This window comes from Leptopilina heterotoma, unplaced genomic scaffold (assembly GCF_015476425.1).
Source record: "Leptopilina heterotoma isolate Lh14 unplaced genomic scaffold, ASM1547642v1 Lhet_81, whole genome shotgun sequence".
NCBI classification, from domain to species: domain Eukaryota; kingdom Metazoa; phylum Arthropoda; class Insecta; order Hymenoptera; family Figitidae; genus Leptopilina; species Leptopilina heterotoma.
The window spans coordinates 3,505,915-3,528,138 of NW_025111185.1; the positions used below are offsets into that span (position 1 = coordinate 3,505,915).

The following is a 22,224-nucleotide window of genomic DNA, read 5'->3' on the forward strand; positions in this document are numbered from 1 at the left end:
CCCTGATTTTTTTCCATATAACATTATTAAAAAAAAATATTGCCGAAAATTGATTTTTCAAAAAAGATAATTGTTCATTCGTTTGATCACATAAAGTTTCTAAAAATAATTGAAAAATTTGTTTTTCGCATATGTGAAAAAAATATGTGCCTCAAAGGGTTAAAAAATAAAAAAAGCTTTTATAAAGTTGAGTATTTCGTATTTGTGTGACAGAGGAAATATACTGTCAAGGGTCAACCCGAACAAGTTGTTTTAAACGACCAAAGTGCTTTAACCTAGAAGTATTCATTTTCATTTTTATTACAAGAACTCGATATAGAAATTTGCAGTTCATCCAAAATTTTATCGATATATGTATTCATAAATTTTTTCTTCTCTCTCTCTCTCTCTCTCTCTGTGAATCTATATATATTTATAAATATAAAACACGAACAGAAATATTCTCAATTTTGTCGACATTGTGGTGACAATTTTTATTATGTACAATATTTCTTTTTTCGAAATATAAATGTGTGTGTGTATGCGTGCGTGCGTAAAAAAATCATTATTTAAAAAAAATTACCTTTGAAATCGAAGAGGGGAATTGGATTGAGAATTCTATCTTTTTTAAAAGCCTGTTATTATTCTCATTCACCCTTGTCAAAATCGATACTGTAAATCACCTGACATGGTTCGCAAAAGGGGGAAAAGATCAGAACGAATGGAAATTTTACTGCTACAGTCATGTCAAATAAGTGGGTATTCACGAAGATATGCAAATTGGAAAATGGATTACGTTACTTTTCCCAAATTGTCTCTAACCAGAACTCTCAAGACCGAAAATATTTGAATACATTAAAAATATATGGAGATACCAGTCTGTATTGTAAAAAACAGAATAAAAAAACTCGCAGTCATTCTCTGATTTTTTCGGATTTCAAATTGGATTTCCAAAAATTATTTTGCAAAAAAAATTTTATATTCAAATATTTAAATATTATCTTTCCCCATTATTATAATTATAATTATTATTCGAGACAAATTATAAACCTATTGAGAAACACACTTGTGAAATTTATTATTTTTTTCTCAAGTAAAAATAATTTAATGGCTCGAATTGAAGTAATTGATGAAAAAGTATCTTTCTTTAGTGGAAAGTACATGAGGCCAGAATATTTTAACCCCAATTCCATTTTTCAAACTTTCCCTCACAATTCTAAAATTTATGATTCTAATCAAAGAGAAAATACGAGGTAATTTATTTTTCAAGTGCTTTTCCGGGGTTGTGGTAAGCTTTTAAAATTTATCATTCGTTCAACATTTCTTTAAACTTGTAAATTACCAATTTTCTTTTCTTATTGTCCTTGTGTCTTCGAATAAACATGAAATGTAAAATACGATTAATCTGTTATTAATTAAATGGATAGGAATAATATAATTTTTTATTTATTAATAAAAATAATTTTTTTTCAAAAATTCTCAAATTCAAATTCAATTTTAAAATAAAAATGTCGGTCATTAATCTTTTTTCGATCTTTTTGAAACCTGATGAGGACCCAAAAAGGAATCGAAAAATGTTATCAAAAAATTAAACTTGACGACTAAAAAACTCGTTTCAGACACTTTACAAAACTGACAATAATTCAATTCTATATTTTATTTTCCTGACTTTTTCCTAATTTTCATCAAAAATATTTACTTTTTTCCTATCTTGCTGGTAAATTTTTTTAAATAATTGATTTATTTCGATAATTTTTATGAAAATTCTAATTTTAATAATTGAATTTCTGTGAAATTTTTATTATTTATGAAAATAATTGAATATTTGAGTGGAATTTTATCAGAAATTTTCTTAAATAATTGAATTCTGGTTGGAAATTTTATGAAAAATAGTAGATATTGAAAATCATTAAATTGCGAAAAGTTTTTTAAAATAATTGAATTTTACAAAGATTTCTATTAAAATTCTTGACAATAATTGAATGTCTATGTCAATTATTTAAATACAAAAATAAATAATTTATTGAATAATTAAATATTTCTTAAAATAGCATTTTTTTAAAATTTTTTATCAAGTATTGTATTAAAATTGTTGAAAATAATTGAAATTCTGCAAAAAAATTTATCAAACTATTTAAGAATAATTAAATTCTGCAACTTTACCAAAATTGCATTGAAAATAATTGAATTCATATGAATGATTTTATTATTTATGTAAATAATTGAATTTTTTGAAAGAATTATATTAAAATTTTTTAAAAATAATTGAATTCTTTTGGGAAATTTGATTAAAATAATAGATATTGAAAATAATTGAATTCGTGGGGATAATTTAATCCTGAAAAGAATTATATTATTTATAAAAATAATTGAATAATTCGAAAAATTTATTAAAAATGTTTTAAAATAATTTAATTCCCGTCAAGAATTCTACTATTTTTGTAAATAATTGAATTCTTCTATCTATAGAATTAAAAAATTTTTTTTAAATATTTTGAATTTAATATTTAATTAATTTAATATTTAATTTTTTAAATTTTAATCCTGCGATGAATTTTATTATATATGAAAGTAATTGAATTTATATAACAAATTTTATTAAAATTTTTAAAAATAATTGAACTCATGAGAAAAAAATTATTGTTCTTTAAAATGATTGAATCCTTCGTAAGAATTTTATAAACATTGTTTAAAATAATTTAGTTTTCCGAAATATAATAAATATTATGAACATTTTTTTTAAATTATTGAATTCTTGTGGAAAATTTTGTTATTTGTGAAAACTCGTAATTGAATTTTATGTTAAAATAATTTAATGTTTAAATTAATCAATTAATTTAAAATGGTATTCAAAATAATTGAAATTCTTTGATGAGTTTTATTATTTAGGAAAATAATTGAATTCTTGCTTAGAATTTTATCAAAAAAAGTTTTTAAATAATTGAATTTCCATGAAAAATCTTATTATTAGTGAAAGTAATTGAATTGTTGGGAAGAATTGTATAACATTTTTGTTAAATAATTGATTTTTTAGAAAATGCTATTGGGTCAGAATTCGTGAAATTTTCACAGAAAACAAAAAGTATTTTTTTTAAATATCGAAATGTTGAAAAAACATTTCTATTTGGCCTTAAGAATGTGTCCACCAAAAAACAGAAAAAAAAATTATTTTTTATAAAAGTTATTGCAAAATTCTCCTAAATGAATGAACCGATTTAAATGAACCAAGCGGGAATATATCAATTTTCAGAATTAAAACATTATTTTTAACTACGAAATGAACAAAACACTGTCAAATTAACATTTTTATTCAATTATATAACCATAAAAATTGATAAAAATGATCAAAAACTAAGTTCAGCGTTGATGCACAACACCGCGCCAATATAATTTGTTTATAACGTTTTAAATAATTGTCGCTCCAAAATTTTCTCAACGGATTTTGATTTCTTATAGTTTTAAGTGTATGTTAATATTTTTTTCAAATTTTTAAAAGGCGTAGAACATTTTAAAAAATTAATTGTTCATAAAAAATTTATTAAATAATTATTGAAAAATAAACTTTTTAAAAATTTTCTAATTCTAAACGAAAGTATATTTTATTCCCTTTATATTCCCGCTTGGTTCATTTAAATCGGTTCATTCATTTAGGAGAAATAAAATTTTGTTTAAAAAGTTGCAAAAAAATTACTTTTGGAATAACTTTTAGAAAAAATAATTTTTTTTTCTGTTTTTTGGTGGACACATTCTTAAGGCCAAATAGAAATGTTTTTTCAACATTTCGATTTAAAAAAAATACTTTTTATTTTCTGTGAAAATTTCACGAATTCTGACCCTATTCTAAATTAATTGAATTCCTGTAGAAATTTTATTATTATTTATAAAAATAATTGAATTTTGGATGAATTTTATCAAAAAATTTTTTTAAATAATTGAATTCTTTTGCAAAATTTTATGAAAATAGTAGATATTGAAAAGAATTCAATTTCGAATAGTTTTTGAAAATAATTAAATCGTTTGAAGAAATTTGATTATAATATTTTCGTTAAAATAATTTTTTGATTTAAACTATTATCGAATTTAAAGCAGTGGAAATTCTAGAAAAAAAAGAAATAGTGTCTTTTAGTGGCTGAAATCTAAAAAAATTAGCCAAATAGTAGCATAACTTAAAAAATGTAGTAAATAGTAGGTTTTTAGTATAGATGAGTGCGAAGTCTGGCGTTACGTAAAAAAATCTTCAAATAAAATTTATTCGAAATTTATAAAAGAAAAAAGAAAAGTCTTTGAGTCAAATATATATTTTTTCTAAATGAACTAAATTAATAAAATAATATTAATATTTTGATTGAGATGTTTAATACATTAGTTGCTATTTGGTACTTGAAGATAAAATCTTTCACAAGCATTAAATAAAATCAGTAGAGTTATTAATTGTACAAACTATAATATTAATAACTTTTGCATATATTTATTTAATAGTTAACGACAATGTTCTGCCGTAAAGTCTCTCTTTTTAAATAAATTTCACTACTTTAAGGCGTCTTGATAAAACAATAAATATTCCAAATTACATACATAAAGGCCTTTATTAAACTAATTAAAATTGAATATATAAAAGATTACAAAATCGTTTCTATAATTTATGTTTGCTTGACGACTACTCGTCGGGAACTATCGCACCTTCCTATCGTCGTCGTTTACCAAAATTCTCCCCACTCATTCAAATTAAAATTCGTCGAACACAATCGCGTAGCGACATGCCGCCCGCCTTGATTAATCAATTAACATACTTTAATCACAGTCTAAGGGTAACGGCGATACTCTTTTTACTCCTCGCTTGCAGATGCCATTTTTCGTCTTTACCGAAACAACACGTATTATGCCATCATCTCCTGCATGCGTTTCAATCACTCTTCCTAACAACCATTGCAGTGGTGGCAAATTATTATCTCGTAATACAACCATAGAATCTACCCTTACAATATCTGCACTACCTTGAAACCATTTACTCCTTACATTGAGTTCACTCAAGTATTCAACATACCACCGTTTCCAGAGATCTTGGCGCAATTTTTGCAAATGTTGCCATGACGTCAAAACATTTACCTTTGTAGCCGAATAATCAAGCGATGGCAAATCCGCAAACGAGGTTCCTATCAGGAAATGGCCCGGCGTTAACGCGTCAAGGTCATTTGGGTCAGACGACATTGGAGTCAATGGTCGCGAATTCAAAATTGACTCGATTTCCGTCAAAAAAGTATTTAAACTCTCATAACTAAACAAAGTGTCTCGTAGGACTCGATGGGCATGATGCTTCACCGATTTCACGGCCGCCTCCCAGATTCCTCCAAAATGCGGTGTCCTCGGTGGAGAAAAATGCCAATCGACTCCCCTTTCCGCTGCAAATTTGCGAGTTTCATCATCGCATTTTTTTGAATTGAGCAAGTCATATAACTCCCTTAATTGATTATTCGCGCCGACAAAGTTAGTTCCGTTATCGGAATATATCGACCTTGAAACTCCCCTCCGCGCGAAAAAACGTCTCAAGCAACCAATGAATGAATCGGATGTCAGATCGCCCACCAACTCCAAATGTACCGCTTTGATCGACAGACAAACAAAGACTGCTATATACACCTTCACTTTACCTCTGTTTCTATGCACCTTTTCTTTTATAAAAAATGGCCCACAGAAATCAATTCCCACATTCTCAAAAGGTCGAGCTGCCGTTAATCTAACTCTAGGAAGATTGCCCATTTTGTAAAATGGTTCTCTTGGTTTTACCCGAAAACATCTGATGCATGAATGCAATACGTTCCTGACCAACGATCTACCGTCAATTATCCAATATTTAGATCTCAGTGCGTACAGTGTGGCATTAACCCCAGAATGTAAATTTTTTTCGTGATATTCTCTAATCAATAAACGCGTTACAATATGTTTTTTCGGCAAGACAATTGGATGTTTTTTGTTGTCGTTAATGGCAGCATTCTCAATTCTGCCCCCCACTCTCAACATTCCAGCAACATATATGGGAGACAATCTGTTCAAGGTCGATGATTTCGAAATTTCCTTCCCTGCGTGTGCATTTTTTATTTCCTCTTCAAATTCTTCGCGTTGTACCAATTGCATAATCCGATCTTCTGCAATTTTCAATTCGGTGGCAGTGAGAGGACCATCTCGATGACTTAGTTTGCTTGCATTTTCCTTGAACCGAAACGACCAAGCGAAAAATCTCCTCAATGCTTTCATGGATGAAAATCTTTCCCAAAGATCAGAATTTTTTTTCGTAATCACTGTGAGTGTTACTACGTTCTCTGCAGAATCTGCTTCCATTATTTTTTCTCTTCGATATTCAGGCCAATGATCTTCATTCTTCTTCAGCCACTCTGGTCCCTCCTTCCATAATTCGTTCAGCAAGAAGGTTGATGGCAATACACCTCTCGAGACCAAGTCCGCAGGGTTTTGCTTAGTGGGTACATGTGACCATTTTCCAGCAGCTGTAAGTTCTTTAATCTCGGAAATCCTATTGGATACAAAAATCTCTCTTTTTTGTTCCGGTGATTGAAGCCAAGCCAAGACGATGGTAGAATCGCACCAAAAATGAATGGAATCGAGATTTAGATCTATGGCAGTTCCCACCATCCTGTAGAGCCTCGCGAGCAACAGAGCGCCACACAACTCCAACCTGGGCAACGTCACAGCCTTTATTGGAGCTACTCTGGACTTAGCACACACCAAGGTCGTTTTGATTTCCTCTTTCGTAGCTACTCGTAAATAAATGCATGCTCCGTATGCTTTCATGCTAGCGTCGGAGAAGCCGTGCAGTTGGATGTTTGTAGCTTCCGGCATCAACATATGACGATCAATGCTCCATCCATTCAGCACTGGCAGTTGAGCATGATAATCCACCCACATTTTTCTTATATTTTCAGGAACTCCGTCGTCCCATCCAAGTTGTGATCTCCAGAGATCCTGTAAGATGATCTTGGCCAATACTACGATCGGTGACACCAAACCCAACGGATCAAACAATTGGGCAATTCTTGATAATATATTGCGTTTAGTCCATTGTTCGATCACCGGTCCCTGACTCACTTCAAAGATTAACGTATCCTCGTTGGCACTCCAGCCAACGCCCAGCGTTCTAGTGATCTTCTCCGGATCCAGACTGATCATCGTGGTTCCAGATTTGTCCGGTAGATCCATCATGATGGCTGAATGATTCGAAAGCCATTTGCACATAGTGAGTCCCGCTCGATTTGTGATTGTTATGATATCATCTCGCAATCTCTTAGCTTCCTCGACAGAATTGGTACCAGTCAACAAATCGTCCACGTACATATCCTCTTCAATTGCCTTTGCTGCCAACGGATACGAGGTCCTTTCTTCATGAGCTAGCTGTTTAAGACATCGCGTCGCCATGAAAGGAGCACATGCTGTTCCATATGTGACCGTTTTCAGCTGGAACGTTCGCAACGGTTGAGACTGATTCCATCTCCACAGAATTTTCTGGAACTTCCTGTCTTCCGGATCTATCCAGAACTGTCTGTACATCTTTTCGATGTCTGCAGAGAGAACTATCCTATAACATCTGAATCGGAGTATTAATTCAAAAATTCCATCTTGAATGGTTGGTCCAATTCTCAAGGTATCATTGAGGGATAATCCAGTTGTTGATTTTGCAGATGCGTCGAAGACCACACGCAGCTTTGTTGTTAGACTGGATTTTTTTACTACCGCATGATGAGGTAGATAGTACCCCTCATTTGGTCCACTTCCTGACGGCTCCATGTGATTCAACTCCAGATATGATGACATGAATTTATGATACTCCAATTTTAAATCAGGATTCTTTTCCAATCGTCTCTCCAACATGAAAAACCTTTTCCTTGCCATCTCATAACTTAGACCTAAAAGTGATCTTTTTTCATTAAATGGTAACTTTAACATGAATTTTCCAGAAGTCAAACGTTGAACATACTTCTGAAAATGAGTCTCACATAATTCCTCATCACTAGAAATTTGTACTCGGTCACTCACCTCTTCTAATTCCCAAAATTTTTCTACCTTTTCGTGTAGACCTCCTCGGACCAAATGACAGTGTACTTTTTCCTGATTCCATGTTCCTCCTAGCTTCCCTGAGACTACCCAGCCTAATTTAGTATTCTGCAGTCCCAGTCCCGGATTTTTCAGTTTCATTCTTCCATTTAGCAGCAAATCGTAGAACACCTCAGCACCGATCAAAGCATCAACTCTCTTGGGATGATGAAAATCTGGATCCGCTAAGCAAATGTCCTCTGGTATAGATAATGAATTTCTCTCAACAATATTGGCAGGAACATCTCCTGTGATGTGAGGCAGAATCAAGAAGCTTAACACTGTCGAATAATTAGAACATTTAGATTTTAATCTCAAACTAATCCATTCCGAACATGAAGTTTCTATGTTATTAACAACTTCCACTGCTAAATTTATTTTCCGTTTTTTACAATTTAATCGGCTTGCTAACTCTCGCGATACAATATTTGGCTGCGAGCCACTATCCAAAAGTATTCTACACGAATATTTACAATTATCATCGTCGAAAATATCTACCATTGCTGTAGACAACAATACCTTTGATGCGTCATAAATATGTAAATTAGTAATACTCGATCTATTATTTGATTGTTTATTTTCATCGGTAACAGTGTATACTCTCGATTCAATATGAAGTAAGGTGTGATGACGTTTTCTACAAATAGTGCAATTACCCGACCTACAATCTCCCACTAAATGATTTTTTTTTAAACAATTGTAACATAATCCTAGTTTTTTCACACATGCCGATCGTTCCACGGTTTGCATTTTCTTAAATTCCTCACAAAATGGCACATTATGATTTCCGTTACACACTGGACATGTAAAATTAGATTGTACGTTCAATAATGATTTTAAATTTGCACCCCTGTTTGTCTGTACTGTTTTTCCCAATGACCTTGAATTAGAATCGTTTGTTTTATTTCTATCTGAATTAAAATTAACTGTCTCTAAAATTTGACATTTTTGACTTAAAAATTTTTTTAATTCGTTAAAGGTTGGCATTTTTGATCCCACTATGGACCTCTCCCACTCCTTCCGGGTATCTCTATCCAATTTGGAGGTCACCAAGAAAACTAACGGAGTATCCCATTTATCAGTTGGCTGATCAAGAACCGATAAAGCGCGAATATGTCTCAGAGCATCGTCGAGCAATTTTCTCATACTCGAGGACGAGTCTCTTGAGACCCCCGGCAAGTCAAAAAGAGCTTGCATGTGATTCTGAATAATAATTCTACTATTGTCAAATCTATCTTTCATCAGAGTCCAAGCTACTGCGTAGTTATTCTCGGTAGTCTCCAAATTCTCTATAATTCGCGCTGCATCATTTTTCACGAACGAACGTAAATATCTCAATTTTTGAATAGTAGGAATTGAATCGTCGTCATGAATTACTGCTGTGAACGCGTCTCTAAAAGCTAACCATTCGTCGTATGCACCGGAAAAAGTGGGCAACTCCAATTTAGGCAAGGGAAATAAATTACGCGATCTTTCACTGACCATTGTTCCGCGCGACGAAGCCATTTCCCTCAAGGACGCGAGTTCTGCTTCACGCTGAGCAATGATTTCTGATTCTAATTGAGCAATACGCGCTGATTGCGCTTCATTTCGGTTTTGTTCGATGCCAGAAACTTGAGATGTTTTTTGATTAAGAAATTTATTTCCTAAGGATACATATTTATAGTAATATTCTTCAAACTCTGTTCGTTCAGGGTCAAGATCCTGTGCAGGGAACATTAATTCAACGGCTGTTTGCGCTTTGTCAAATTCTTTCCATACTTCTTCGATTTTACTTAAACGCACCCGAAACTCTTCGATCGATACACTATCTTTATTTTGAGTTCCGACATATTTTTCAAGAAAAGTTTTAAATTTAGTCAATCTTGTTCTACACGTTTTCTTTATTTGTTTCAAAGTCTCGACGTCATCGGATGACATTTTTAAATTTATAAATTTTTGGCAATTAATTAATAGTTAAAGATTGACTAGTCAAAATAATTAAAATAATTTACATTCGTAACTATAATCATTAAATACTCAAAACGAAACAATTTAATAGTCAATAATAAATATAATCGTCGTTAAAATAAAATCGTTTAAACTTTCATAACTTACAAATCACAGTTTTGATAAATTTGCGTACTTACAATCAACTTGAAGATAACAATAATTAATTCTACTTGCGACAATGTTGATATTAGATGACAATAGAAGTTTATTTTTCTGCTTGTCCTCTCCTCGTCCTTATCCAAAATTTTCTCGTTCTTGATGAATAAAATTCCCAGTTGTCGAATAAAATTTATTTCCAAGTTTTATTTTCCTCAAATTATGAAAGTCCCAGATATAAATTGGTTAATTTTTCGAAATTGTTGAATTAAAATTGTTGAGTTCCCGACGCCAAGATTCTCTGATCACTTTACACAATGTTTTTTAATGATCAGCCGATTAGAGTTCACAATAATTTCAATACCATCCGGCTCGAAGGACCATGTTCTGCCGTAAAGTCTCTCTTTTTAAATAAATTTCACTACTTTAAGGCGTCTTGATAAAACAATAAATATTCCAAATTACATACATAAAGGCCTTTATTAAACTAATTAAAATTGAATATATAAAAGATTACAAAATCGTTTCTATAATTTATGTTTGCTTGACGACTACTCGTCGGGAACTATCGCACCTTCCTATCGTCGTCGTTTACCAAAATTCTCCCCACTCATTCAAATTAAAATTCGTCGAACACAATCGCGTAGCGACAGACAATTATTGGTAAAATGTTGAAAGAGCCCTATTGTAAAGTTTATGCAGAAAAGTGGAACAGTGACCTTTCACCGACCCAGTTCCATTGGGTAAAATCGTCGACCGTTAAGGGCGAGTGCTTTAAACCATAGAGTACTTCACAGCATCTAGTGGATCTTAAGCTTTATGCCCATTGTTAAGCAAAAACACGAGAGAATAGAGAAGAAGAGTAATGAGATATAAAACGCAAACCCTATACACATAAACTAAATATCAATAAAAAATGGAAACCGTTATTTCTGATACGGAGAATATTACCACGAGATATAAAACTTTTTTCTTAGTTAACTATTATGCGGTGCGTTCTGGTTTAGAAACACTAAAGCCATTAGCGTTTTATTTTTCTTTTCCCAATTTTTTCCCCCGTATTTACGATTTCATTAATGTGCGCGGGAAAAACAAAAAATTATAGTTAACACTAATTTAGTTTGTACTTTTCACTTTATGATCATTTTATTACAAAGTTATTTCGTGTATTGACTCTTCTCTCACGCTGCTGTTTCATGACTAATGAATCTTTTACACGACTATTAAAACAAAAGTGTGAAACTTTTTACAGAATTTATAATGCCACATTTACGAGAGACCGAGATTAATTTTATACTTTTGATAAAATTAATCTCGATATAATTTTAAACGTATATATTCACATTCATTATTGGTAATAAATTTTTATATATTTCGCCTTTCTATTTATATTTTAAATGTTAATTATCCTATTGGCAATAAAAATAATTTAATACATACAGTGCCGCTCAATAACTTTTGCCCACCCTACAGCGATTGAAGGCTTTACAAAAAGTTTTGTATTTTGCTTATTATTAAAGATAAAAAGCTCAAAAAGGTCTCTTTTTAAAGCTCTTTTCCTGAGTTTTAACACTGTATAAAACAAAAATTAAAAAAATTAATTTGTTAATGTTTAAAAAATGTTATTGCAACATAAAATTTTTCGTTTTTTTTCGTTTTTTTTAAAGCGATACAGTTTCATAGGAAATGGTCGCATTTTAATTAAACACATATTTTCTGAAAGCTAGTTTTATCACCTTTAAAATGCATTTTTAAAAATTTTTATACGATCATTTTTAAGAAAAATATGATTTTTTGTTTAAAAAATTAGCCATTTTTTTTAATTGTTGATAACTCAAAAACGCTTACTTTAGAAAAATATATTTTAAGAACATAAATTGTTCATTTTTGTGTCCAGAATTAGAAAAAAAATATTAAAAATTTTTGTTTGAAAAAAATTTTTTTGACTTTTTTTAAGAAAAAAAATTTTTTTCCTTTTTTATTTTTTTATGTTTTAATTGTAGAAACTCGCTTTTTACACTCAGTACAACAAGCAAGAAAATTTTTCAACGTATTTATTTAATTTTTTTCAATAATTTTAAATCACCAATCATTTAAATAACTTTTGATATAATACTTATTTATTATATTGTTTGTAAACGGATTAAAGGTTCTTAATTACTTTGACGATTGTCATCATAATGTCAGTCTTGTGACAATTGTCACAAGTGAGTGTAAAAAGCGAGTTTCTGTAATTCAAACATAAAAATATAAAAAATAAAAAAAAAAATTTTTTCAAAAAAAGTCAAAAAAAATTTTTCAAATAAAAATTTTTAATATTTTTTTCTAAAGTAACCGTTTTTGAGTTATCAACAATTGAAAAAAATGGCTAATTTTTTAAACAAAAAATGAAAAAAAAGTGAAACTGTATCACTTTAAAAAAAACGAAAAATTTTATGTTGCAATAACATTTTTTAAACATTAACAAATTAATTTTTTTAATTTTTGTTTTATACAGTGTTAAAGCTCAGGAAAAGAGCTTTAAAAAGAGACCTTTTTGTGCTTTTTATCTTTAACAATAAACAAATTACAAAACTTTTTGTAAAGCCTTCAATCGCTGTAGGGTGGGCAAAAGTTATTGAGCGGCACTGTATGCAGACATATTGTTCAAAAAATAAATCAGTTAATTGGGAAAAAAAAATTTTATGCTTAAAAATAATTCAGTTATTGTTCGATCGATGCTGGTACCAAGTTAAAAAAGAAAAAAGTTGTCTATTGACCCATATATGTGTATATAGACTTTTTTTTAAATTTATTTACTGTTCATGTGGAAACCTTTTCTAAAGAAATCTACAATGTCAGTAGAAAAGTCAGTTCCTGCAAAGACTGGGTATTTATAATCCCAAGTGGAAACAAAACTTTCTAGTCAGACACGAAAGTACATTTTCAAGATAAAACTTATACTACTGGTGAAACACCACAATATTTTCCAATTCGTTTTAACTTTTTCGTTTCTAAATTGAAAAGTTAAAATCGATTTCATAATACTGATTTAAAAAATTTATTTCTATATTTTCAGCAAAAATAAATAAATAAATAAAACCTTTACAAGATTGAACTATAATTTTTTATTTTTAAATCTTCTTTCTTCTTTTGTATATAAATGGAAATCTGATTTTATTTGAAGGATCAAAAGTGAATAAATCTTTACTGACAGTCAACCACTTTTGACTGAAACTTTACATTAGAATTTCACTGAATTTTCAAGAATATGCTTTTGAGTTCTGAAATTGGATTAAATTGACTAAAAATTGACTAAAATAAACTAAACACGATTAAAAATTACAAATTTAAATAAAAAAATAAAATTAATTTCAACTGCAAACAAGCTGTTTTTTTAATAAATTTAATAAAGAAATTTAATTAAAAATGCATTGACAAAAATTATTAAATTTTAATAAACAAATAATATAAAATTATTTTTAAATAATTGAAATCTTGCGATGAGTTTTAATAGATATGAAAATAATTGAATTTTTAGAACGAATTTTATTAAAATTTCTAAAAATAATTGAATTCTTAAAAATAATGTTATTATTTATAGAAACAATTGAATTCTTGAGAAGAATTTTATTATTTATAAAAATAATTGAATTCTTGCGAAGAATTTTCATAAAATTTTTAAGAAAATATGCATTTTTCGAGGAATTTATTAAAAATTTTATTAAAAGTAATTGAAATCCCGCGATGAGTTTTATTATTTATGAAAATAATTGAATTTTTGCAACGAATTTTATTCAAATTTCTAAAAATAATTAAATTTTTAAGAAGAATTTTATTAGGACTTATAAAAATAATTGAATTTCAGCAAGGAATTTTATTAAAATTTTTAAAAATTATTGAGTTCTTGAGAAGAGTTTTATTATTTATAAAAATAATAGAAATCTTGCGAAGAACTTTATTAAATTTTTTTTAAAATAATTGAATTCTTGCGAATAATTTTACAAAAATCTTTTTAAATAATAGAAATCTGCAAACGATTAAAAATTACAAAATATATTAATAAAAAAAATAAAATTAATTTAAAGTGCAAACAAAAAAAACTTCTTGCAATCTGATTTTTAATAAATTTAATAAAAGAAGCTTGTATGGAGTTCAAATGAATTTAATTTTTTCATTTTTATTCGTATGCACCTTGACGACATGCATTTTCAATTTGTACAGTCTTTAAATTCAATTTAATAATTTTATTATTAAAATTTGCTTTTATTCCGTTTCTCCGTATGCTATTTATTTGATGCAGTTTTTCCGTATGCAGTTCAAATTAATTTTATTCTTTTATTAAAATTTGTCATTTTTTATCGTATGTAGTTTGATGGAGAAGAGTTTAAATTCGTATTGCTTTTAAATTAAATTTAATAATTTTATTTTTAAAATTCTTTTGCATGGAGTCTTCCAGTTCAGAGTTGAATTGTTTGGGCAATAATATTGATACCGCCGCAAAATGTTTATGAATCTAAAAAATTATTCTTTTTTGCCTTGAAGCCCGTAAATATTAACAGAATAAAAGTGACATTATTATTATTGTTGTTTTTGTTATTATTGTTATTATTGTCATTTTTATTATTATTTTTATGATTGTCGTTGTTATTCATATTAAAAAAGATGAAATATCGAAATTCCGGAGAACGATTTCCATAATATCAAAACAATAATATTTTAGCTAAATAATTTATATCTCTTTATGCATACAAGGAATTATGTGTGTTATCAGTATATGGTAATTTATTGTCAGGAAGTCGCGTGCTTAAAAGAATAAATGTTTGACATACATAATTAACTAATCATACATCATAGTATGAAACTTGATCATGGAACAACGCAGTATTATCAGCCATTCAGGAAAGAATTTACAATGCTAGTCATTTTATCTCCGTTTAAATTTAGTTTCTAACTTTCTACAAAAATTAATCATCATTTTTGCATATCATTTTTCAACAATTAACTTAAAATGTCATTAGTGAAGGAAATGCACTTTATAATATACATTGACTATCAAGAAAAAAAGGGAGGAAACAAATTTTGATAATACAAAAATTACAAACCTAATTTACAAAGATTAGAAAAATTGAAATTATGATTAATTTTACATTTCCTTTTATCTGCTTGATTAAAAATAAAATCTTCAATACTAGCTCTCTTTTGAATAAAATATGAATAAATAAATGAACTTTTTTTCTTTCTGGTGTTCATGCGCAAAAATTATTTCAACAAATATAATTCAATGGAAAACCATTTTTCTTTTAGAACCTCCTCTTCTTTTTATGACATGAAAAAATATACCGTCTATAATAAGATCTTTTTTTTAAATGAATTATGCATAAAGTAGGATAGTATATTTGAATACTCGACTAATGAATTGAAAGAAAGGACGTGTTTAAAATAAGTAATTAATCCTTTGGGTGCAAGTAACCACTAAATGAAAAATGACCGCACAGTTTTTTCCCTGAGATCCTGACTTTTTAAAATATTTCCGATCTTGATTTTCTTGCCTACTCACGCTCTCTCTTTCTTTCTCTCGTTTCAAAATTCTTCACTTTTTCAAATTCTTTTTTTTATCTTTTACTTTATTTTGGAACACTACACAGTTTTTCTGCGGATATCAAATTGAGATAAAAAACGAATCAAAAGTTGGAAAAAGTTTGAAATTGCTCTCCGGAATTTCGATATTTCATCTTTTTTAATAATAATACGAATAACAACGACAATCATGAAAATAATAATAAAAATAACAATAATAACAATAATAATCATAAAATAATAAAAATAATGTCACTTTTATTCTGTTAATATTTACGGGCTTCAAGGCAAAAAAGAATCATTTTTTAGATTCATAAACATTTTGCGGCGGTATCAATTATTGCCCACAATTTAACTCTATACAGGAAGACAACATACAAACGAATTTTAAAAATGAATTTAATTTTAATTTAAGAACAACACGAATTTAAACTGCTTTCCTTTGAACTGCATACGGGAAAACTGTATGAAATCGAGTATGAAATAGACAGCACACGGAGAAACGGAATATAAGAAAATTTTAAAAATAAAATTATTATATTTAATTTAAATTGCATTTCATCAAACTGCATACGATTAAAAATGAAAAATTTTAATAAAAAAATTAAATTCATTTGACCCGCATGCAAGCTTATTTTTATTAAATTTATTAAAAATCAGCTTGTATGCAGTTTCTTTTATACAGTTTAAATTAAGTTTATTTTTTAATTAAAATTTATTATTTTTAATTGTGTGCAGATTTCCATTATTTAAAAAGATTTGTATAAAATTTTTCAATAGAATTCAAATTATTTAAAAGAAATTTAACAAAGTTTTTCGCAAAAATTCCATTATTTTCATAACTAATAAAATTTATCTTAGAATTTTAAATAAATTCCTCGAAAAATGCATATTTTCTTAAAAATTTTATTAAAATTCTTCAAAAGAATTCAATTATTTTTAAAAATGTTAATAAAATTCGTTGTAAAAATTCAATTATTTTCATAACTAATAAAACTCTTTGCAGGATTTCAATTATTTTTAATACCATTTTTAAATGAATTCCTCGGAAATCAATTGTTCTTTAAAATTTTATTAAAATTGTTTCAAGAGAATTCATAGTTATTTAAGCAAATTTTGATATAATTTGTATATTAGAATTTAATAATTTTTTCCATTTCTTGAAAGAATATAAATTATTTTCAAAAAATATTAATAAAATTTTTTTGCAGAAGTTTAATTAATTTCAAAAATATGTCGATAAAGAGATAATTATGTAGACAATATCTTGATGGAGAATTTTAAAAAATAGCATAGAAAGTAGCATAGAAACTAAAATGGAAACTATAAAGTAGAAACTAAAGTAGAAACTAAAATAGGAACTAAAATAGGAACTAAAATAGAAACTAATATTAATGACTAATTTTGTAAATTCAATCAATTATATGAGAAAAATTGTACGTATATTATAGATGATAAATCATTCAAATATCGCTTGATATAGCAAGCATTGTGAAAAAATATTTAATAAGGAAGAAAAATAAATTATGACTGAAAAACGTGCATTGTGGGAGTAAAAATGGTTGAGTGACCACGCTTTGTTGTATCACTTTTGTTGTAATACAGGTTTATCAACCTATCCACAAAGAATAGAAAGTAAGATATTTAGTTGTTTGATGGGAATCAAAAACTAAAAGAAATTAATGATACAGCAAAAATTACTATCAACCAACTAATGATGGTAAAAATAAACAAATAAAAAATATCTGACAAGCAATTGTAAATTTTTGCAATTCCAAATATTGTTGAATTGGTAAATCGATAAATAGTGGTTATATAAATATCTCTAGCAAGCATTTCACTATCAAGCGGGAAAAGGAGCTGTTTTATTTATACTTTGTATAAATATCGAACTTAAATGAGAATTTCTCGTGTGTCTTGAAAAAAAAACACTTTTTAGAACTTATTCACTGTTATCCACAACGTATAAAATTTTTGTACTGAATTTTTATACTTTTTTACTCAATTGTTGTACTAAATTCTTGTATTAAATTTTAGTACTCAATTTTCGAAAGAAGGCCACGTGAATTTTACGCTCGATTCGTTGAAATACGCTGCAAGCATGATTGCAAGAAAACGTGAATTATTGTGTCGAAATATAATTTACCGAGTTCGAAAAATGCTGCCTGCTAGGGAAAGGTAAATATCTATTTGAGAGGAGCATGCAATCGGGGAGGTTATGTACCTTCATGATGAGTAGAGCGACTGGAAAACAGCGCCAGCTCTCAAGTCGCTAGCTGGACAACCACTCTGATTCGCACCCCACGAATTACTGCTGGCGAACGTAAATGCGATCTTCGGATTGCGCTTGCGCCCTCAAAAAAGCTCAGATCGAGCTTTCGGAGGAAGGGATGACAAAACGAGAAGAGAGGGTTTGGGGGCAAAATAGGATAGAAGGAGGAATACCTCTACGACTTTTTACAAGCTACTCTTTCAGGCTCCTTGGAACGCTTCGCTTCGATCGACAAGACACTATCTGCTGCGGAGTACACACTACGTTTTTTTTCGTCTATTCCCCGTTATTCAACGTCTTCCACATGTGAAATTTAAAGAAAATTAGAAAACTGATAAATAGACTACACTTTTTACTTCCAGTATGGACTTTTTTTTGTTTTCTGGTTTTTTTTGTTTTTTTTAATAGGTACTCCATTGCCTTGGAAGAATTATTGAGTTAGCAAGTTGACAGAAATTGAGGTTTTGTCATAAAACAACTCGTAACCATCGTTATAAAGTTCAAACTTTGTTTGCACAATCAACAGCCAACCAAACTTGCTCTTCCTGAATGCAAGCAATTTTCCAAGTTTGGCGAGTTTGGGTACATGGATAGAAAAGATGACATTTTTTTCCACCCTCCCCAAATTTGTTGACTTCTAAAACTAACTCAAAAAAAAGTTAATTTAGATAAAAATTCAGAATCCAGGTTTTGTACTCGGAAATTCATTTTAAAAAAAGTAGTAATCGAAAAATTAAATATGACGACTCAATTTTTTCATAATTTCAATAAATATCATTTTTTTAAAAATAAATATTTAAATACCTATTCATTTCTCCATATAGGAATTAAAATATTTTAACGTACAGCCTTTATGTAATTTAACTATCCTATTTCTAAAAATTACAACTGCAATTCTTTTAAAATTCAATTTTTGTTAAAATTTTTAAATAAAATTATTCAAAACTTTCATTTATTTCACAATAAAAATGTTTATATTATCACAGTTTTACAACAATTAAAAATTGATAATAATTGAAAAAATAAATAAATAATTAAATTTTTAGTCTGAATATAATTGATTTGTACTACTGAAACAAATTTAATGTTAAATTCTTTCTTATACAAATTGATCTGATAGTAATTAGTTAATAATAATGTTTATAAAAATTAATTTCCATAGAAATAAATAAATAAGAAAATTTTTGGTCTGGCTATAATTGACTTGTACTACTGAAAAATCAACAATGCTAAATTCTTTATTATACGAATTTATATCTGTTAACAATTTTGAAAATAATTAATTTGTATTAAAAAAATAAATAAATACGAAAATTTTCGGACTGACAATAATTGACTTGTACTACTGAAAAATATTTAATGTTAAATTCTTTGCTATACGAATCTATCTGATAATAATATTTATTTAATTTGTATTGATTAAATAAATTAGAAAATTTTTGGTCCGACCAAAATTGACTTGTACTACTGAAAACCCGTTAATGTTAAATTCTTTTTTATAAAAAATTTATCTGATAATTTAAAATAATATAATTTGCTACTAAATACATAAGTAAATTTTCGGTCTGACTACAATTGACTTGTACTACTGAAAAGTTTTTACTCTATTCATTGCGTTAAATATTAATTATTATTCATTTAATTTTTTCTTTTTTAATTCCACCATTTATTCTTAGAAATTATCCTGATTGTAATTAAACGTTTCAAATTGAAGAAAATGCACATATTTTTACTAAAGCATAAAGAAATTTTGAAGAATTCATTTAACATTGTATTCAAAAAATTGAAATCCTGCGATGAATTTTATTAGTTATCAAAATAATTGAATTTTTTCAACGAATATATATTATTGAATTTTTTTAAAATAATTATATTTTTACGAAGAATTTTATAAAACTCATTTTAAATAATAATTTTTTTTCGAAGAATTTTATAACTCATGAAAATAATTGAATTCTTGCGACAAAATTTATTAAAAAATTTTCAAATAATTGAATTCTTTTTGGAAAATTTATTGAAATTGTTGATAGAGAACATAATTGGATTTCGACAAATTAAAATTAATCAAACTTCTATGAAGAATTTTATTAATATTTATTTTACATAATTAAATTCTTTTGAAGAATTTTATTAAAATATTTAAAAATAATTGAATTCTTGTGAAGAACTTTATTAATTTTTTTTAAATAATTGAATTTTTTGCAGAATTTTAATAAAATTTTTAAGAATAATTAATTATTTTTTAATTTTTATTAAAATATTTATTTTTTTTTATTAAAATATTAAAAATTTTTAATTTTATGATTAAGTTTTTTAGTTATGAAAATAATTGAATTTTTGCAACGAATTTTATTAAATTTTTTTAAATTAATTGAATTCCTGAGAAGAATTTTATTATTTGTAAGAATAATTGAATTCTTGCAAAGAATTGGATAAAAATCTTTTTAAATAATTGATTTTTTTCGAAATATTTTATGAAAATTGCATTTCAAATAATTGAATTCCTTTGCAAATTTTAGTACTTATGAAAATAATTGAATGTTTGCAAAAAATTAAAAAAAAAATTTTTTTTAAATAATTGAATTCTTTTGAAAATTTTTTTATTAAAACAGTAGATGTTGAAAGTAATTGAATTTCGAGAAAATTTTGAAAATAATTGACCCACGTCTTGTATAAATAATATACAAAAAATTGTTCTCTAAAATGAAAAATATTTTTTTTTCACAATAAAAGTTCACGCTTGTAATTAAAATCCGTCCAAATTTAATTATTTTTCATTTTTAAAATGTATGGAAAATAAATTGCATTCACGCTAGAATGTAAAACGCAAAAAAAAGGAGGAAATTAAATGGAATCTTAATTAAAATGTCACTAATACAAAAACAAAAAAAAACAATGGTTTTTAAAGTTAAAGTTAGAGCAGGTTAAAGGTACTTCAAATTCTATTGCTTTTGAGATTCAAAGCTTGGTGGCCTACCATCCTTTTCATTTTCCTTCGCCTTTTCCTCCTTTCACACTCTACCGACACTTTAACCTTAAAATACATCTACAATGGTCACAATGCTTTTCAATGTGAAAATATTAAAACAAATAAAAATATCACGAGAACGTAGTTGCATTTTGCGTTTAAGTGCGCTTATTGTTCTCTCTTGAATTTGTTTCATACGCTTGCTAATTACAAGTAGCACTCAATTATTTCATGTTTTGGAATTAATGTGCAGTTTGTGTTTCAATTATTTTATGAGCAAAATACGTTGCTTACGGTATAATATGGAATATATGTTATGGAATATATGTTCTGAAATATGAAAAACTTAAATTCAAATTCTTTAGCCTGCTTTTGAGTCGAATTCATGATAATTCGCATTTGTTCATTTACTGCCAAGTTTAGATAACTGGAAAAAAAATCCTTTCAAGTTTAGAGATTAATTGGAAAATGGAGGAAATTAAATGTGTCCTATATAGAAGATTATTTTTACAGGCCTCGAATCGACTTTAAGGGGATGTCAAAGTAGATGCGATTTATCCATTGAAGTTTACATGGAACAGCTGACTCGACTTTGACACCTCTTTAAGTCGCAAAAAAGTCATTTTTCTCGATTCAAAGTACGAAAAAAAGTCGAAAAAGTCGTTTCCTTTATTCCGGATTGTCACAAAAAATTTTATTATATTCCTTGACTTTTTCTGATTTTCAAAAAAGCTTTCCACTTTTTTCTTTTATTCTGAATAATAACTTCAATTCCAAGTTTTTCCAAAATACAATTATTTCAAAGCATTTTTAAGAATTTTTTGCACACTTTTCATCAGAAACTCAATTATTTTTCGACATTAAATCGAGAAATATTCACGCATATATTAAAAAAAATTATTAGTTTTCTTTAGTTATAAAAGAATGAATTTTAAAAATTGAAAATCGTATTTTACAGATAAACGGAAAAATTAAAATAAAAACACAACTAAAATTTCTTATTCTCTCATATCTTATATTATAATTTAACAAAAACATTGTTGATGCGCGGACCTATAGTGATATTAAGCTCCCAACTGAGAATTACGTCACTGAGAAGGTGAAACGCGACCTGCAATAATCTCTTGATTAAAATAATACATTCTCGTATTTTATGCACGATTCGCAAATACATTGCAAAAGTTACGGACTCGCACTTTAATTATTGGCTCTTAGAATAATTAGTATTTTCCTTTTTAAAAGCGCCAAGTTCTCTGAA

General features: G+C 27.8%; 2 protein-coding genes across 6 annotated transcripts in view; both read right to left on the minus strand.

The window, feature by feature from the left end:
- Positions 1-22,224, minus strand: part of LOC122511255 (rhoGEF domain-containing protein gxcI-like) — a 228,536-nt gene that overhangs the window by 187,987 nt on the left and 18,325 nt on the right. For 3 of the 5 annotated variants that reach the window (XM_043626396.1, XM_043626393.1, XM_043626394.1), the window contains exon 1: positions 17,951-18,050. The exons of 1 other annotated variant lie outside the window; for it this stretch is intronic. The gene's annotated coding sequence lies outside the window, so the exon portion shown is untranslated. Of the gene's footprint in view, positions 1-17,950; positions 18,051-22,224 lie in introns of those variants that run through there. One more of the 5 variants, XM_043626397.1, reaches the window with a different exon arrangement.
- LOC122511322 lies at positions 4,530-9,999 on the minus strand. Its single transcript, XM_043626481.1, has one exon. It carries the CDS (start codon positions 9,997-9,999, stop codon positions 4,771-4,773), a length of 5,229 nt encoding a protein of 1,742 aa, XP_043482416.1. The 3' UTR covers positions 4,530-4,770.

Coding starts and splice junctions, on each gene's coding strand:
- LOC122511322 (XM_043626481.1), bottom strand. CDS start 9,999: ATGTCATCCGATGACGTCGAGACTTTGAAACAAATAAAGAAAACGTGT.